The following is a 16,903-nucleotide window of genomic DNA, read 5'->3' on the forward strand; positions in this document are numbered from 1 at the left end:
TTTTGTGTAGCCTGGTAGGCACTTCTGCCGAGTGAACACAGCCCCTACGGTGGAAAGCTCTACCGAAAGATAATAAGCAGATGCAATGGGCCTTAAATAAAAGACCCTGGCAGACAACGCAGATGACGATAGCGCATGGAAGTAGTTTGTGCGCACACACGCTTATTCTTGCTTATATAGCCTCACCGCTTCGTGAGACGGTGATCACCGACCAGCTGGTGGACCCTCCCTTGACGTCATTCAAACAATTAACCTACACAGTTCATTCTGTCTTACTTAAAGGCACAAGTTTGCCTGCTTAATCATATTTTTTCAGTGTGGCATTTTCTTATCCTCTTGTGTTTGTGGCAATATGGAAATTCTTTCAGGAGTTTTCTATTATTTAGGGTAAAGCAACCTCGTTTAACCAAAGAATTAGTGTGATTGTTACCTGCACATAGGCCGAGTGAAGTTTCAGATAGCTTAAATGGGTTTAAAATAAATTACTAGTAACTTGATAAATGCCATAGATCTGCACGATCTTCATCGCGAACTAGCGAAGCAAGAGCCAGACAAATATGGAATAAAGGAGAATAACAAACCATGTTAAACTACGTAACTGGTTATTTTATTTGCTTCTTTGGAAGATTTCTGAAACAAAAAGTGACTCCTGATCAAAGCAAGTCCTCGGTGAGTTCCCAAGAGATAGCTTGCATTCTGCTTGGTCGCCGCTTTCAGCATTTAGCACAGTCCGAGCGACAGCGGCTAGGTGGAGCAACTTGCCGCCTGACTGAAGCGATCCAACCGTATCCTTGTACCAAGGAGGTTCCTCTTTTTCCGGACGGAAACGGTATACAGGAACGCTCTGAAGCTGTTAGCCTGCGAAAATTCAACCCAGAATTTTAATGTTAGTTCAATCACATGTCTGAAGTTGATCTATGAATCTCTAACCCCAAGTATCTAATGGAGTTCAGGTATCGGATGCTTTAGTTCCAATGAAAATATTAAAAAGGAAAGCACAACTGCATATGTTGTTGAAATATTACAACATTCAAAAATTGAAATTCTGCAAAGTTCTGCTGTTGTATGCGTTCAAAAGAAGTTTCATGGTTGGCAAAATTTTGATCACGTTTTTAAGATGTTCAATATTTGATTCCTATTTATACGGAATCAACTGTACAATAGCTCAGAACCTTTGGGTTTGCAAGAATGTGTTCGTGTAAGACCACAGCATCACCTTCCTTAGTACTTAATGCGTAAATAACTTATAAATGTTATTCGATATCTAAGTCATAAATCTTTGAAGGCAAACCTCAAAATTATGTACAACGTGATTCTAGTGTTCTTCCTTATTTTGTAAACTCGAAGTCCTGTGTAATTAGCAAGCAAAGAACTTTGAAGGAAATAATTGTGCTTTCTGATGTCAAATGTGACAAACGTTTAAGAAAATATTCCCACTTCCTGAAGGTCAGGTTGAAAATTACATGTTGGCGAAAAAGATTCCGCCCTATAACGTGTAGGAGGCCCTACTTTTATTTGTATCCAGCGATTTCAAAACGGCGCAGAGCCTGTAGCCTTGCTACGTGGAGTTCATCATTACTTTGAAGAAACTAAAACTACGACCCAGTAACAGAAGAAATTATGAAGAGAAAAAAACACTGAAATATTCGAAGAGCTTAGATTCTTCAATGTGTCCTTAGTTTTGAAATTGGTACATAAATGAATAAGAGTCAAGAGTGACGCCAAAGGAGAATCTTACACGAGACGACTGAACCCAGGATGTTGTCGGTGAGCCCACGTGTGATCCTCGTAACGGCTCGGAAGAGAAACCCGAAGGGAAGTGCGTTGCCGAGCTCTGTCACAGCCGAGTTAACGATGTCTAGGAGAGGGCAGACCAGGCCACGCGCCAGACCAAGCCCCATCGCGCCCGGAGCCGCCCCCAAGATGCACTGAAAAAAAGATTCGCGGAAGATAGAAGAATTATTTAGCGCAAAAAAAGGCCAAATCTGCTGTAAACTTTATTAGCGGGACCTCCAAGGTCGCAAGCATAATTAAATGGCAACAAAACCTTAAGGTGCCGTTTTGGTTAGACAGAAAGCTCAGGAATCGTGAAGCTCTCGTTCTTGCTAGACTAGGAATTCGTCTCACATCAATAGCGCGGGTCTTCAAACTGTGCTTTAGCGATATTTGGAGGTTACCTTAACTTTATATCTATATCGGCTAAAATAACTGCTGTGAGGGCAGTGTAGCTTGAAGAAGACTAGTTATTTTTTTTAACTTCTTGTACGCCCCATTCGTACGGAGGAACGCGGAGGCTTCGATGGGCTCTATGTAAAAGTAGACAAGAAACTAGATTGGCTATCTTTTAATGCTATGACTGAGGCTGACGTGAATCTAGAGGGATCTCTCGTCAAATAGACATCTTTGCGAAGAAAATATGTTATAGGTTTTGTATCCTTATAAATAACAACTCAGTTGCAAGGCGTAGGTAGCTGCATCACGAATGCAGCCATGGCAAGGCTACCTGAAATTTTTGACTGGAACAGTTAGGAGTAAATAGCGTATCTACGCTCAGAAACCACGGCAGCTCTTTACAAAATTTGAGAGCGTTGTTGAGGCTGGGTGCCTGGAGTTTGAAGATAAGGCTTCTGACTTCTTTGTTTTTGTTGTTTTGCGTGCTTGGAAGTTTGATCGGAAAATGCGAGTATTCCTGATGGTGCCTTATTTTCAGGAGGCACACAGAATCACAAAAACACACAAAATATGTCCGGTTCTGCTCTCGAGCCACGCCTCACAGTATACGTCTCTTAATTGTTTTAAATTTACTTTATATTAATATAAGCTTAAGAACTCTCAGAATCGCTGACATGCTGTCTTTCAAATGTTAATTACCATGAATAATCACTATCAATGGATATATTTTACACTTACCCCGACCGCCTGGACCAATTCTGTCAAGATGGGATCCTGTAAGGCGAAAAATGAAAGACGTTTACAAATCTCTGTAACGCGAAATTAGAGCGCAGCTCTTGAAGAGGAGGAGGGGAGAATATGGAGGCAAGGGTATGCTTTCCTTCTCCCCTCCTCCTCCTCTTCCCTTCTCCTCCTTTCTCCCTTCTCCTCCGTACCCCCTCCTTCTCTTGCGCTCCCTTTCATCCTCCTCCTCCCACAGTTTCCCCGCTAAATGCAGCTGAGAAATTGACGCCACGGGACCTCAACACCAATTCAGTTTCCCCGCTAAGTTTAGCAAGGGAAATGACGTCACATAACTTGTTGCCACGTCACCTATGAACAAATACAGTTTCTCCGCTAGATTTGGCGGGAAAATGAGCTTCGGTAACCTCAACACCAATTCAATTCCCCGCTAAATTTAGCGGGGAATCGGGGAATTGCATTGGTGTTGAGGTCACGTGACGTCCATTTTCCCGCTAAATCTAGCGAAAGAACGCAATTTTTCTGCTAAATCTAGCGGAGAAACTGAATAAGTGTTGAGGTCACGTGATGTCAACTTTCCCGCTAAATTTAGAGCGGTTACGTTGACGTCGACACTGACGCCGTGAAACCAGGAAACGGGCGCCTTAGAGCTGCGCTCTGAAAATGGACGAACAGTGAGATATGGTGTTACTTTGACGCAGACATGTATGCGTTTTTTTTTAAGTTATGTTTTCTGGTTATTTGGTAAAATAGTTGGCGGTTGCCATAATGCATTAGATAATAAATTGAGAAAACAAATAAAGACACCTGACTGCAGATGAGGCGTTTCCAAACCACCACTTCTAAATTGTCACGGCAGCACGCCAATCTTCAGAATGAAAACAAGCTTTGTGTTGAACACGTTTCACAGAAGCAGAAATACAGACTTTCTTCTTACTCTCCTCAAAATTAAGAAAAATATTTGCGAAAACGTCACAACGCCATTACTTAGTTACGGCTTAAAGTATAGAAGTACGTCTAAAATGTATACTTCAAATATGCAGACAAATAAACAGTACCGATGAATTTAGAATTTAACTAGACAGTTACCACAAATCAACATTTTGCAGAACCAAAATTCAAACTCCGACCCTTTCCATAACCTGTGAGATATGCTTAGTACAACACAACCTCGCCTTATTTTTCGACGCTTTTTATCAGTCCAATGGATGCACCAAACAGCACCGAAACAAAATGTATCCAGTGAAAGGTGTTCCAGAGGCACATGCCACCTCTTGGAACGCGGTGCGATATTTCTGGTCCGAGGAATGTTAAGTTTCACTACTATATTTATAGAGTAAACAGACCTGACATATAAAAAAATAAGTAATGCGCCTTCTATTTCAAAAAAAAAATTTTTAAGTGGACTGCGGGGCACATTACGAGTTGTCAGAGCCAATGCAGGGTGGACAGACGTCCCATTTGGTCGTAGTGCGAATGGGACGAAATTCCAAAGGGACTAACTGCGAATATGCCCGAATGCGAAAAACCCGGGTTCGATGTCACCAGAAGGTTAAAACGAGAAGGTTCGAATAAGAATTGGGAAAATGAGAAAGCGCGAAATGCGAATAGGATGTTTCGAGATACACCCTTGAGGAACAGTAGTCTTACCGAGATTGTTTGTCCATTTTCGCAAAACAGAAGAGTCCTGTTTAGACACTGCAAAAACAAATGCATAAATTAAGAAATTATTTGCAGCTCTCAGGTACTCGTGCATGAATCTAAAATTGTGTCAAGTCAATCAACTATTATTACGTTTATCTTGCTATAAGTTTTGCGTAAATTTATAAACTCGTTCGCAGGCACATTTGGCAGGGTTGTAATAAAATGTACAATTTCAAGAGTGAACTCTGTTTTTAATATAAACTTTCTTAAAGTAACACACATCGAAATACTTTACGCTATTTAAATACGGGGGTAACAGTGATATTTCTCCATAACTTGTCATAACTCTCCATGACTTGTCTAACAACCTCTGTTTTAGCGCACTTCATTTTGCGATCTCAGTCAGTCCTGCGGATAGTCTAGAGTAAAAGCATGGACATGTACACAGCTCTTTCTGCTTGCAGTTCGTAAACAAAAGTATTCAAGCAAATTTTATTTGAAATGTTAATCTTTCATCTTTAAAATTAATCTATTTTTCCTAAAGCGGGGCTGAAAATAAGAATACTAATGACGAACAGTCCGCGAAAGAACTGAATATCTAGTTAGTAACAAATGGGGATTAACATAACAAAACAACCGTAGATAAAAAACGTATGTTTTACTGGTTGTTTATTATAAAGTTTATATTGCTGTTTAGGCCATTCGCACAATTACCATTTACCATTATACTTGACTCATCCTCCGTGCTATTAGAAATAAATACATAATGATGCGAATACTTTAAATGCAGTAATGATGAGCTATGAATGATATTACACGATAATGATAATAGTGAATATGTTAATGTTACGGGGAATGTTGAAAAACAAATATGTTTATAAATATTTCGCGAAGAAAGAAAACATGATTTATTTTAGGTACTTTTTATACAGCATTGTTCTAGCATTTTTGTACGTGTTTTTAAGAGTTTCTGTATTTTTGAACCGCATAAATGAAGATTTTAGAGGCAATTATTGGATTTATTTCTATAAGGGGCTTAGTTCATAACATTTTGAATTTAGAATGCAGCTACAGGGTACTTTTAATCACACTGAACCATTACCTCGGTGATATCTAGGGTAAACAAGAACTTTTCCCTGGAGCCTTCACATCTCAATTGGTCAGAAAATGCTGCTCAGTGAGTGAGACTGCTTGAATTTACTTTCAAGCTGAGGGGAAAATTCATCAAATTTATTATTAATCGTTTTCGTAATTATGGCAATCATGTGTGGTTAAGTCTACGATATTATTTCTGTGCCTCGCTCACATGTCCAATGTTGAACACGCTGGGAAGGCTGAGCTGAATTGGGGCGCTGCAGACCAGGTTTCCCGGACTGAATACATCGCAGGGGAGCAGACGAAACCCAAAGGGCCGGCAGATAAGATTAGAGATTCCAGCGATGTCGGCGGCTGTAGAAGAATGAGAGAGCAGTGCGGTAATTCCAGTCCCTTGTAGAGAACAACATTTCACGCATGAAAACATATTGCTCATAATTCTCATGCTTTTAAAAAAAATACAACCGCAGAGACTTTTACCCGTCCGAGCTCATGCAATAATACATTTACCAATGGCAGCTGTCCTTTGAAAAAAAAAAAAACGGTTTACAACAAAACAAAGACAGGCAAAAAAACTAACGCGGTATTGAATGCATCATTTACAGCAAATACAAACTGAATAATATGAACGAGGCTTTCTGCAGGCACGTGGCCTGCCATTTCGTGCTGATGTTTCTGGCAGATTTTCTTGTCATTACACTAAGATGCTACGTAGTTTATTTCTTCATTCTGGTTGTTGGTAAAAACAAGAGCACTGACGTCTGTTACTCGACACTGCGTTCCAGAATTACCTCATGGAAGCTTTATAATATCATATGCTCGAGGACCCACTCAAAATGAAGCGCGCATATTTTTGCATATTTTCTACACGAAAAGACTTGTTGCGAGGTAACACATTTTACAGATGTAGGTCATCGAAAAAGAGTAAGATCATGTAATGAAATAATCGCAAGAGTACTCTTACTCGGGACATGTCTATTGAAGAAAAGAAAACAAAAACAAAGAAAAAAAACACCAGTGGCATCTTCTTAGCAGAACAGTACAGATGCAGCAGAGTGAGTTGTTTTTTTTTTACATTTTATTACCTCATTTTTAAGCGAATATAATTTAAGCTATCCCAAATGCTGCAGGGATATGTAAGGTGCGTGGGATTAAGTTACACCTACCATGACTTGAACGTCCCGAATAGTTCAATAATATGATCGACGTCATCATCATTGTTATCACCACAGTCATCATTATGACGAATAAGGTTTTACCCGGACTCAAACGAATATAAGTAAAGGCGAATCTAACATGCATGCTTTATAACATAAATGCCTAAAAGTAGCTAGAAGAAACGTGTACTTTTGAAAATAGCAAATCAATGTCGAGGATCATACACTTGTTTCATCGCTGTACGTATTGTGAAGGTGATAACCGCGTGGCAATTGACACTTTGTCGACGCAGTGCACCAGGTTTCGCCAAGGAGTCACAGTGAATCAATATGCTGCCTAGAATTCAGAACAATCCTCGATAAGACCCGCATGTCTCGGAATTATTAGCACCATGGCACTTGGACGGGATATCGTGACATCACATGACGTGACATTATATGAGACCTTGACGTCACTTGCCATCACTTGACTTCAGGGTGTCATTTGGCAGTTTGACGGCTTTATATAAATATCCCCCCGCCCCTCTATGTGCTGTTCAAAGACCTGCTTACTTTGCCCGCAGGTGGAGCTTGAAGACGCCTATAAATGCTATGCATCTACCGGGTATCCCAAGTAGCGGCCAGGATTGTTAAATCGACCACCCAATTCGATTTCTTAACCTATCGCGCTGCGATACTGCGCAGCGTTGCCCACAGATGGTGCTTTCTTTCTTTCTTTTTTTTTTTTTTTTTATTTGTAAAATTTGCAAATAGCGAACTTACCGGAGCAAAAAGTAAAAAAAGAAAAAGGCTTATCTCCTATCGAAACATAGCGAAGCCACCGGTCTTCAAACATTACCGCGCTGTTTCGCACAGGAGACAAGAGATGGCGCAAGCGGTCGCGACGCCAATTGCCGCCAGAGAACGAGGGTACGGCGCCGAGAGCCGGCCTCGTTAGCAGACTATCTTTTCGACTCAAAAGCGGCAGCAGCTTTTTTCATATGAGTAGCCAATGTATTATTTTATCATCCTTAATAATAAAACACATTGAATGGACATATAATCGATTAAAAGAAGGATTTGTCTGGTTATTTTAACTTTTTTTTTTGTGGAACTTATGCCGTCCTCTTTACAGTTCCTTGTTACCGCACCTGTTTTTGTTTCTGTGACTGTCGCCCTCTGCGGAACGCGCGCCGCTCTTGAGTCGAAAAGATCGTTTGCTAAAGACGCCGGCTCTCGTCTCCGTATGCTCGTTCGTTGGCGGCAGTTGGCGTCGCGACCACTTGCGCCATCGCTTGTCTCCCGTGCGGAATGGCGCCGTATTGTTTGCAGACCGGTGGCTTCGCTGCGTTTCCATAGGAGCTAAGCTTTTTTCTTTCTTTACTTTTTTCTCAGGTAAATTCGCTCTTCGCAACATTTACAAAAAAAAATGCACTATCTGTGGGCAACGCTGTACAAAATCGTAGCGCGATAGGTTAAGAAACCGAGTTGTAAGGTCGATTTAAAGGGCCTGGCCGCTACTTGGGAAACCCGGTAGATCACCTTGGAGAGAGTGCCAAGGAGACTACCAACTTCTCATTTAGATGTCAATTTATACAAGTGACGAGCGCGTGATTTTATGCATCCATGAGATGTATCGAACTCTATTGAGAACAGTTAAATTTGTGTTTGACGTACCGAACCTTGGCCGGTCTGTCTAGTAATCAAAAACTAGAAAAGTGTTAAAAAGTTAACACCAATTTTTTGAAAAACAAACGAATTTTTTTATAGTATCCTAGGTAGTGCTGTCCTTTGAGCCAAAATTTAATGTCACGCCAGGAATTTGGGGCCTTGAGACGAACGAAGAAGCCAAGGCAGAGTCACACTTAAGCTTCATTGGCGAAACTCAATGTGTCTTGCCCTAATTTGCCAAACAAGTGAAGTCAGGCTTTACTGGGGATCCTTTGGCTGTCATCTGGCGTTTTTTTTTTCGGTTTTTATATGGTGACCCATGGTCTACATCGCCCCCCCCCCCGCCCCCCCCCCCCCCCAAAAAAAAAGAAAAGAAAAAAAGAGAAGAGCCAAATTAAGGCTTTACTACATTTAGTTTGGCTGTCATCTGGCATCTTTAGCTCACGTCTGGCACTTTGGCAATCGTGTAGCAAGCCAGAGTACACCCATAAATATGCAAACTAAAAATACTCTGGTAGAAACTAAAGCTCTGAAGAAAAGACCACGTTTGGTGTCCAAGTTATGACCCTAGGATTGCCAAGCTATCAGCCAAGTTAGGCGCTTTTCTGGCGTGCCACCTTGGATGCAAAAAAACTTATATTTTTTAAAGACAGGTAAGTGCGTGAGGTCACTCAATAATAAGCCGCTGAGTGTTTTCACAGATGTTTTTTTTTTTTTTGTGATGACACTGTCGTCTGTCCGGATTGCAGCATGCTTAAAACGTTTCTTTGAACACGGTCACACACCTGCTTGTAAGATGCTATTGCCAATAAAAAAGCTTTCGCCATTGACTCACGGATTCCGAGTCTTGAAAGTACAGCTTCTAAAAGGCCCACTACATTGAAGAGCACACTTGCAGGGTTGGCGACCTCAGGCAGGATTCCGACCACGCACTGCATTGTAGAAAAACAAACAGTCGTAATTAAATCACTTCAAACTCTTCTAGAAATTACATTGAGCTGGACGAGTTAATACAACGCTCGCCAACTAATGTGTATTGGTGAAGCTATATACATTATGTTTATATGGTAAAGTACAGGATGTCACAAAAAAATTAGTTGTTTTTTTTATCGCAAAAATTAACTAGGAATCGCTGAATGCCTATTCTCTGCCCAAAGGTAGCGCTAGAGGTCACAACCAGATGCCAAAGTTTCAGCCCGATTCGATAACTTGACACATCCTCACCTCTAGCTTCTGTGACGTCCGGGGTCCTGCAGGCTTCTATATTTGGTACTCTTCTTTTTCTTATAACTATAAACGACTTGCCCCCCTGTGTCTCATCTTTAGTAAGCTTGTTTGCTGGCGACTTTGTTATATATTGTGAAGTGACTAACCATTCTGATGTTTCTTTTCTCCAATGTGACCTTGACCGTGTATCTGTATGGTGTGACTCATGGCGAATGCAGCTTACAATACAATACAATATTTATTTTGCGTGCTTACCAACAGCCGGTTTGCCTTTGCGGTAAAGCAGAATGTAAGACTTACATTTCCGTTACAAAACATACAACCTTAATCAAACCGATTTTAAAATCATGCACATGTGTAAAACATATGGGGCAAAGTTGTACAAAAAATATCAATGCCGCAATACTTCGTGTTAAGGAAATGTTGAAATTGTGATACAGGTGACAAGTTAAGGTGATCTGGATAAAACACTCTACGATTGCTAGAACTTGTGTTAACAGGAATGCGAAAATGTAAAGAAGCAGAAGCTTAACACTAACAAATGACAAGTGATGAAGCTTTTCCTGATTCACAGTGGTGCTTCTTGCTATTTTATGAACCATACTCCTTTACAACATGTAACATCTTACGAATATTTGGATTTCCTTAAATCTGCCTTGAGAAATTCACATTCAATACGTAACAAGTAACGTCGATCCCATGCTGGGTTTCTTAAAACGAACATTTTTTTGTCAGTCCCCATATCGTTTTAACTACTTACTTACAAAACACTTGTTTGCACTAAACTGGAATATGCCTCTTCGATTTAGGACCCCGTACTGAAGTATTAACATCTGCAGTCGAAGAAATTCAAAATCGATCCGGCTGATTCATAATTACGAATTATCATCGCACTGCCAGCGTAACATCCATGAAATCCAATTTGAACCCACCTAACCTTTCATCGCGGAGAGAATTTTCCCGTTTCTGCCTGTTTCCAAAATCTACTACCACAACCATATTTTGCGTAGCAAGCTATTAACATCTCCTGATTACATATCACCATGTCTCGATTATTAACCCAATATGGGCGTACCTTTGTGTAAGAATAATACTTCTAACAGTTCATTCATACCTCAAACGTCAGTGTTATGGAACCACCATCCAGCGTTTGTTGTATCAATATCTGATAATTTCGCTTTTAAAAATTGCTTTAACAATGTTCGCATTTTAGCATTTCACTAATATGTACATACCGAAATTGCATTTATAGCTTATTATTTATTAAGGGTTGTTGAATTCGAGTGATGTAACTCGCTCCCCTCTGTGATGAACTCGGGCCTTGATTGAACTTTTAAATAAATATACACATAGGATATTTTGTTTTAGCAATTGGTTTGCATCCAGAAAGCGTTTTTGATTACAATTCATTTCTCACAATTTCGATTTAGTTCAATTGTTTCTATATACGTGGGTATTTAAGCGCAAACGTTAATTGTAAGATTCTTTTCGATACAATATTGCCTGTAATAGTGAATTCTCTCGATCGAGCTTTCAAGCGCTTTTTGTTGATATCATCCTGGGCCTGCAAGCGCGCTTTTGCATCAACCGCCTTAAAGGCGTGAGCATTCAGCGCTCTTGGATAGCTCCAAATTCACCAAGCGAATGCCACATAAGATTCTCAGGAGTGCATGTTGTATACTCACCCGCAGAAGAACAACTAGATCCGGAAGAAGGCCCTCCTGTGGGGTATAAATTCAAAAGAGTTACCTAGTCGCTCTGGCATATCTAACAGCCATCGAAATGATTTTCAATTCAAACAAGTGACCTCGATATAATTAATGTGAAAAAGGAAAGTTACAAGAAACAAGCACACGACCCTCTCATTCCGTGGAGTGCTCTTCTCATTAATTTATAATCGATTCTGATTTAAAGAGTGATGCAACTGAAGCGGTAGAAACCGGATGACCCTTTCACTAAAAACATAGGCATGCGATTATCTCAAGAAGACAACGGCGGGCTCTTCACGCAAGGCATGAGATGACAGGGTTCTAAACAACAACGGCAATGCTTTTTTTTATTTAGCTACTTTTCACATCTATGGTCCTTCTGGTAGTATTTTTATTCGGGCTCCTGCAAGGCCGACTGAACGTTATATGCATTACCAAGCATATATTGATGTTCCATTTCGTAGCAGCCACCACTGACACTAAAGGGCGCCTGCTGTGCTCCAATGGTAAAACAAAATGGCTAGGTGGCGTAAGCTATTGACCGATTTAAAGGGCTCAGCCGGATTCATTCTTCCCTCCATTTTTCACGTGAAAGTACATCCTTTTTTTTGTGGAACACAAGAGACGAATGAATGACATATCTAAGAAAATATTTGCGCCTTTGAATGAATAAGCTAAAATGTAGTTAATAAAAACGCCCAAGAATACCCATAATAGAACATGATTAAAGTTGCACACGAAGAAAGAGGATCGAAGGAAAGAAACACGTAGACAAGATACAAATGCTCTTCGTTTTCCTTGTTCCCCTTCTCCAGGGATTATTTTCGTCATCCTTGTCCAGCACGTTTCCACCTTTGCATTAATTGGTTTCTTATAGTTGTCACCAGTCTCACACCAACCCTTGTTGGTGTGAGACTGGTGGCAGCTGATAAAAGCGGTTTGCTCTACTGGCGTCTAACTAATGAGTATCTCAGTTGATAGAGCACTCCACTGGAATGGAGAGGACCCTGGTTCGATCGATACCAGGGCCGGGAGGATTTTTTCAGTCGTACACCAGTCACCTAGCTGTGTTTGGAGATTTCTGTTTTTAATTTGTCCCCCTTGTTCCCTTTCTCTGGGGAATTTTTCTCTGATGCCTTTAATCCACATTTTCACTATTTTATTGTTTTTTGGGGCGCATCTTTAAACATCCTCTAACGGCACCAACTCGCCCAACTGACCACGTAAATACAAATTATGTTGACGTCATTTGCTTTACCTTATTTAATAAATCGATGGCTGTTTTACATATATATTTAGCCACACAGTTCATTAGTTTAATATATATAAAGCTCGAAAACTTTTGAATAAGTAAGCGAAAAAAATACATTAAACTTGGACAAATAAAACGTTCAGCTCTTCTGAAAAGCTTTTCTACCTCACTTTCACTAAGTTAACGTGGTCATCAAAATGGCATGCAGGTTTGAACTAGAAACGCATTGCTATTAAAGCATACATCGTAAATCCTAGCAAAATAGGGTTTACAAAAAAATATTTTGTGGGACGTACTATGTAAAATATATCCCAATTTGCGAAAATTGAAATAAAAGTTACTTTGGTAAAGAATGATAACCCTGGTGGAACATAAGGGAACTGAGGATTTTTCTTGTTCTGATACCACTAGAATGAGAAAAAAGGCCCGAATAAATATTTAACTTAAACTTTCTTTCGTTGATTAACTTATAGAGTGATATGATATCATCTGAGATTCATTAAAAAATGAACAGAACTGCATTGTTAATACGTTCATAAAATGTAAAAAAAAATTGTTAAACATTTTTCATTGGAGCTATTCCATCACGTCTTTATTATGTTATGTTTTTAGACTCTCCTAAGGGTGCAAGCTAACCAGTTTGGCAATCGATGCCCGAACGAAGTAATATTAGTTTTTAAACACCTAACAAAATTTTAGCAGTGAATTTGAATATAGCTTGGCTTTCGGAAAAAGTCGCTTACTATCTGTTCGAGAAAAGCAGTAATTAACTACTCAGAAGGAAGAAAATACTTACAGATGTGTCTGGGCAGGCTCTTAAAGTAGTTCCCAGACACTGCAAAAATACAAAAAGCTTATGTCCAAAACATCAAAGAATTATTAAGTGGAAGCTCAAATACTCTGAGTGAAAGGATGTTTAATGTTACGACATTGCCTCTCCAATGGGTGCAAAAACACAAGATATTAAATATTCTTAAATAATAAATATTTCAATTCAGAGCCGCACTAGTTACTTTATTCGACATGTAGAATAATTTAAATCTCAAACTCATTTCTCTCTCTCTTTTGTACTGTTTTAATGTCGTTCCAGCGAAGGTCTTATGCACAATTGAGAAAGTATTAAATTTTAAAAAATGTAGCACAACAAATTTGACCTAGATTTTTGTTGGAGTGCGGCTTGCGGAAGCCAGTCTTGTTCTGCCTACATGTTATAATTTCAGAAAGGAAAGCATTTATAAAATTGAAACAAAAACAAACTGGAACGTTTTTGTTTTTGCTTTTGGCACAAACCACGTGATTTTTGTACTTGTTCTTATTTGTTAAAAATAATATTGTTCCTTCTGCTTGCTTCACCTACACAAATAATTTGGGTTAACATCTTCATTTGACTTTATTAGAATTCTTTCATCTGTTGAATCTTTTACCAACATGATTTAAACAGTCCTCATAATTTTATTATGATTCATGGTAACTGTGTCGCGTGGTGCGCCATAACGGATCCGAAAATATTCGCGAAAATATGAAGACTAACTAATATTTCTAGAAATTATTTTTGTGGTACTTAGGTGGGTGGGCTCTGTCGGTGCTTGGTCAATAACACTTTCCAAAATTAGCAATCCGAAATGATGTTCCAACCCGTAGGAACACAATTCAGGTAACGTTCATTTTAAGAATGCCCTTCGTTCAATGTCTTGATTCTAAACGTTCTCGCTTTTCTCTCCTTGCCCCACAGAGGCAGGGAATTTTCATGCGACGAAGCTGATCGAGGAAGGGACAAGGATTCTCCTATAGTTTTCAGTGAATGTAACGGACTGTGAACGTCAGGGGCATTATTTGGCCAATCTAACTTCCAGAACTTTTCTCTTTCTTTTAGTGTGCTTTAGCAGCATCCAAGCTAGAACTATCATAACTTTTCGAAGTGGAAAAAAAAACACTTCGACATGACCAACCATCTAGCCCAACCCCACGCCTTGTTGCTATCATAACTTTGGTGAAGCAGCACCCTCAAAGAAAAGTATGTTGACATAAGAGCTAATGAATATATATATTATCTTAAGGTTGCAGGGACCAAAGGTGCATTCAGACACCTGACTCAGGTCCCGTACCTAATGCACGTTTGAGAGCAGCGCAACTCTTACAAGGGACACACAGCATATATACCAATGAAACATAAGAACGAAACAAAAGTAGCAAGATATATGTACATTTTTAACACAATAAAATGACTCAGCACTTCTACACAATATTTCATATTTGCTCGAAAATATATTCCCTTATTCATTTTTTTTTAAATATACCTGCAGATCTTGATTTTGTTGCTATATCGGGAATTTGTGGATGCTTGTTTAAACGTTGTGTTAATTGCTGCTTTAATGTTTGTTAACCATAATTAGTACGCATTTAGCCTCTATCATATTCAACACGTCTTAAGCTGTATTGGGCGTCTCTTAAGGGAAATTGAGTAAAAAAGGAACTCCGTATCGTTTTACAGAATTCAAGATTACCTAGGCAAAGTTAAAAATTATTCACTGTTGGATAGTGCATAAATTATACTTTTTCAAACAATCATGGAAAAATTCGTTTTTTTTTTAAGTTCGAAGCTCTATATCACTATTCTTGTGAGTGCTGCCTCTGCTAAATGCATTTAATCATTATTTCGTGTCATTTAAATACGATGTCAAAAAGGACTTACTTCTCCCAGGCCAAGCACGTTTGGCAAGGTGACGTTGATACACTGAGCTGCATTCAAAGAAACATATAATGACATACGCAGAGTAGGGCATGGAAACATAGTTATATTAATTGCAGAACGTTACCCCCTTCAGGCTAGAAGCAACGCTTAACTTCCATAGATAAACCAACATCATGCAGTAAAACCCTGCGGCTGCTATGATTAAATACACAATGTATAAGGAATTCGGGGTTGGTTTTTACGTAAGGTTAGAGAAATATTTAAACGTTTTATAGCGATGTGTACTGTCTATGCAGCCGACGTAGCTTAGACAGTACCATTCCTGTGCCACCTTTATTGGTAAACGAATAGGCTTTGTACGTGCAAGACCATCACTCAAGTATAGCGTTGGGCCTTCCTGACAATGAACGTTAGAAAATGGCTGGGAAAATTATTTTTGGCCCCTTCGAAACTATTCAGGGAAGGCATTACCGAAATCCTTGCCTTAAAGTTGAGACTCATGCAGAACTTAGTATAAAGTCTAGTCCAACCAGACTAATCGAAACGCTTGTACTGTTAAATAGTGCAAAATGTCAGCTACAATTTATAAAAATGCGGTACTTTACTTAAAAACAAAAACAAAGCAAAACAGTTGTCTAGTTTACAGAGACCGGCGTCATTTCCGAGTTTCCACATATTACGTTGTTCAATTATTTGCAGGAGGCTATTCTTGAAATTAATTGAGGTATCAGCGCGTAACAATCAATTGTAAGGTGCATCTAGTTCTGAGAGACTTACCCCGTGTGGCTGGTAGGAAAAACAATGCTGTTCCCAGGAGCAGAATGCAGGTGACTGAAGGAGTCATGGCTGGTTGTATCCTCTGGTTCTGGTGCTAAAGGGCTACAGCTAGAGTGGTCTCTACACTTGGATAACGTAAATGCGTACGCCCAACCTTTATATGTGGAACAGTTAAAAGTTTGGAATCTAGTTCAAGTTACAGATCCCTTAATCCTTTCCTCGCTACTTATATTAGGGGCAACTTTATACTCTTTGTAGATGAGGAACACTGCAGTTGTCTGCACCATGGGCTGTTTTGTACTCTACCTTAGAACCTGTACGATAGGTTGTATAGAGTGCAAGCCTTGCGAAACGTGATATGTAGAGTATTGATTACAAACACTGACTATGCGCTTGCAAAGCGAATTTTTCTCTGAGACGGACTGGCAGTGTGGCGTCTTTTAAAGGAGTGAAAAACAAAAGCGGTCGGAGATGTGTGGCAGAATATGACAAGAGCTGTCAATTTTTCTATATCTTCTTGTGTTGTTTTTGAGGACTGCGTTAGCGACCTACCATTGGAGGTCTTCGAATGACGATGACGAATCAAACAAAGGATCTGCGTCATGGGATTTCCTTCCTGTACGAGGGTCTTCGAGAGTTCCCGTGATCCCCCGAGCCGGGTTCACGTGTCTCAGCGGCATCCGTTTTAAACAGACGTTATGTTTGTTTTAGTCGTGTGACTGCCGTTACAGTTAGTGTCGTGTTTTCCGAACCACTTTGTTTGAAGAATTTATTTCATTGTGTAGCG

The 16,903-nt window shown here is 39.7% G+C and overlaps 1 protein-coding gene across 1 annotated transcript; it reads right to left on the reverse strand.

The window, feature by feature from the left end:
* Positions 1 to 585: 585 nt before the first annotated feature.
* LOC8040101 lies at positions 586 to 16,532 on the reverse strand. The gene is made up of 10 exons (XM_029994483.4): positions 16,117 to 16,532; positions 15,340 to 15,386; positions 13,444 to 13,482; positions 11,372 to 11,407; positions 9,295 to 9,391; positions 5,864 to 6,006; positions 4,564 to 4,611; positions 2,911 to 2,946; positions 1,739 to 1,928; positions 586 to 858 (listed from the first exon to the last, which is right to left on the reverse strand). The coding sequence occupies exons 1-10, from the start codon at positions 16,181 to 16,183 to the stop codon at positions 854 to 856; spliced, it is 708 nt and encodes a 235-aa protein (XP_029850343.2). The 5' UTR covers positions 16,184 to 16,532; the 3' UTR covers positions 586 to 853.
* Positions 16,533 to 16,903: the final 371 nt, after the last annotated feature.

This window comes from Ixodes scapularis, unplaced genomic scaffold (genome assembly GCF_016920785.2).
Source record: "Ixodes scapularis isolate PalLabHiFi unplaced genomic scaffold, ASM1692078v2 PGA_scaffold6__148_contigs__length_123643588, whole genome shotgun sequence".
Taxonomy (NCBI): Eukaryota; Metazoa; Arthropoda; class Arachnida; order Ixodida; family Ixodidae; genus Ixodes; species Ixodes scapularis.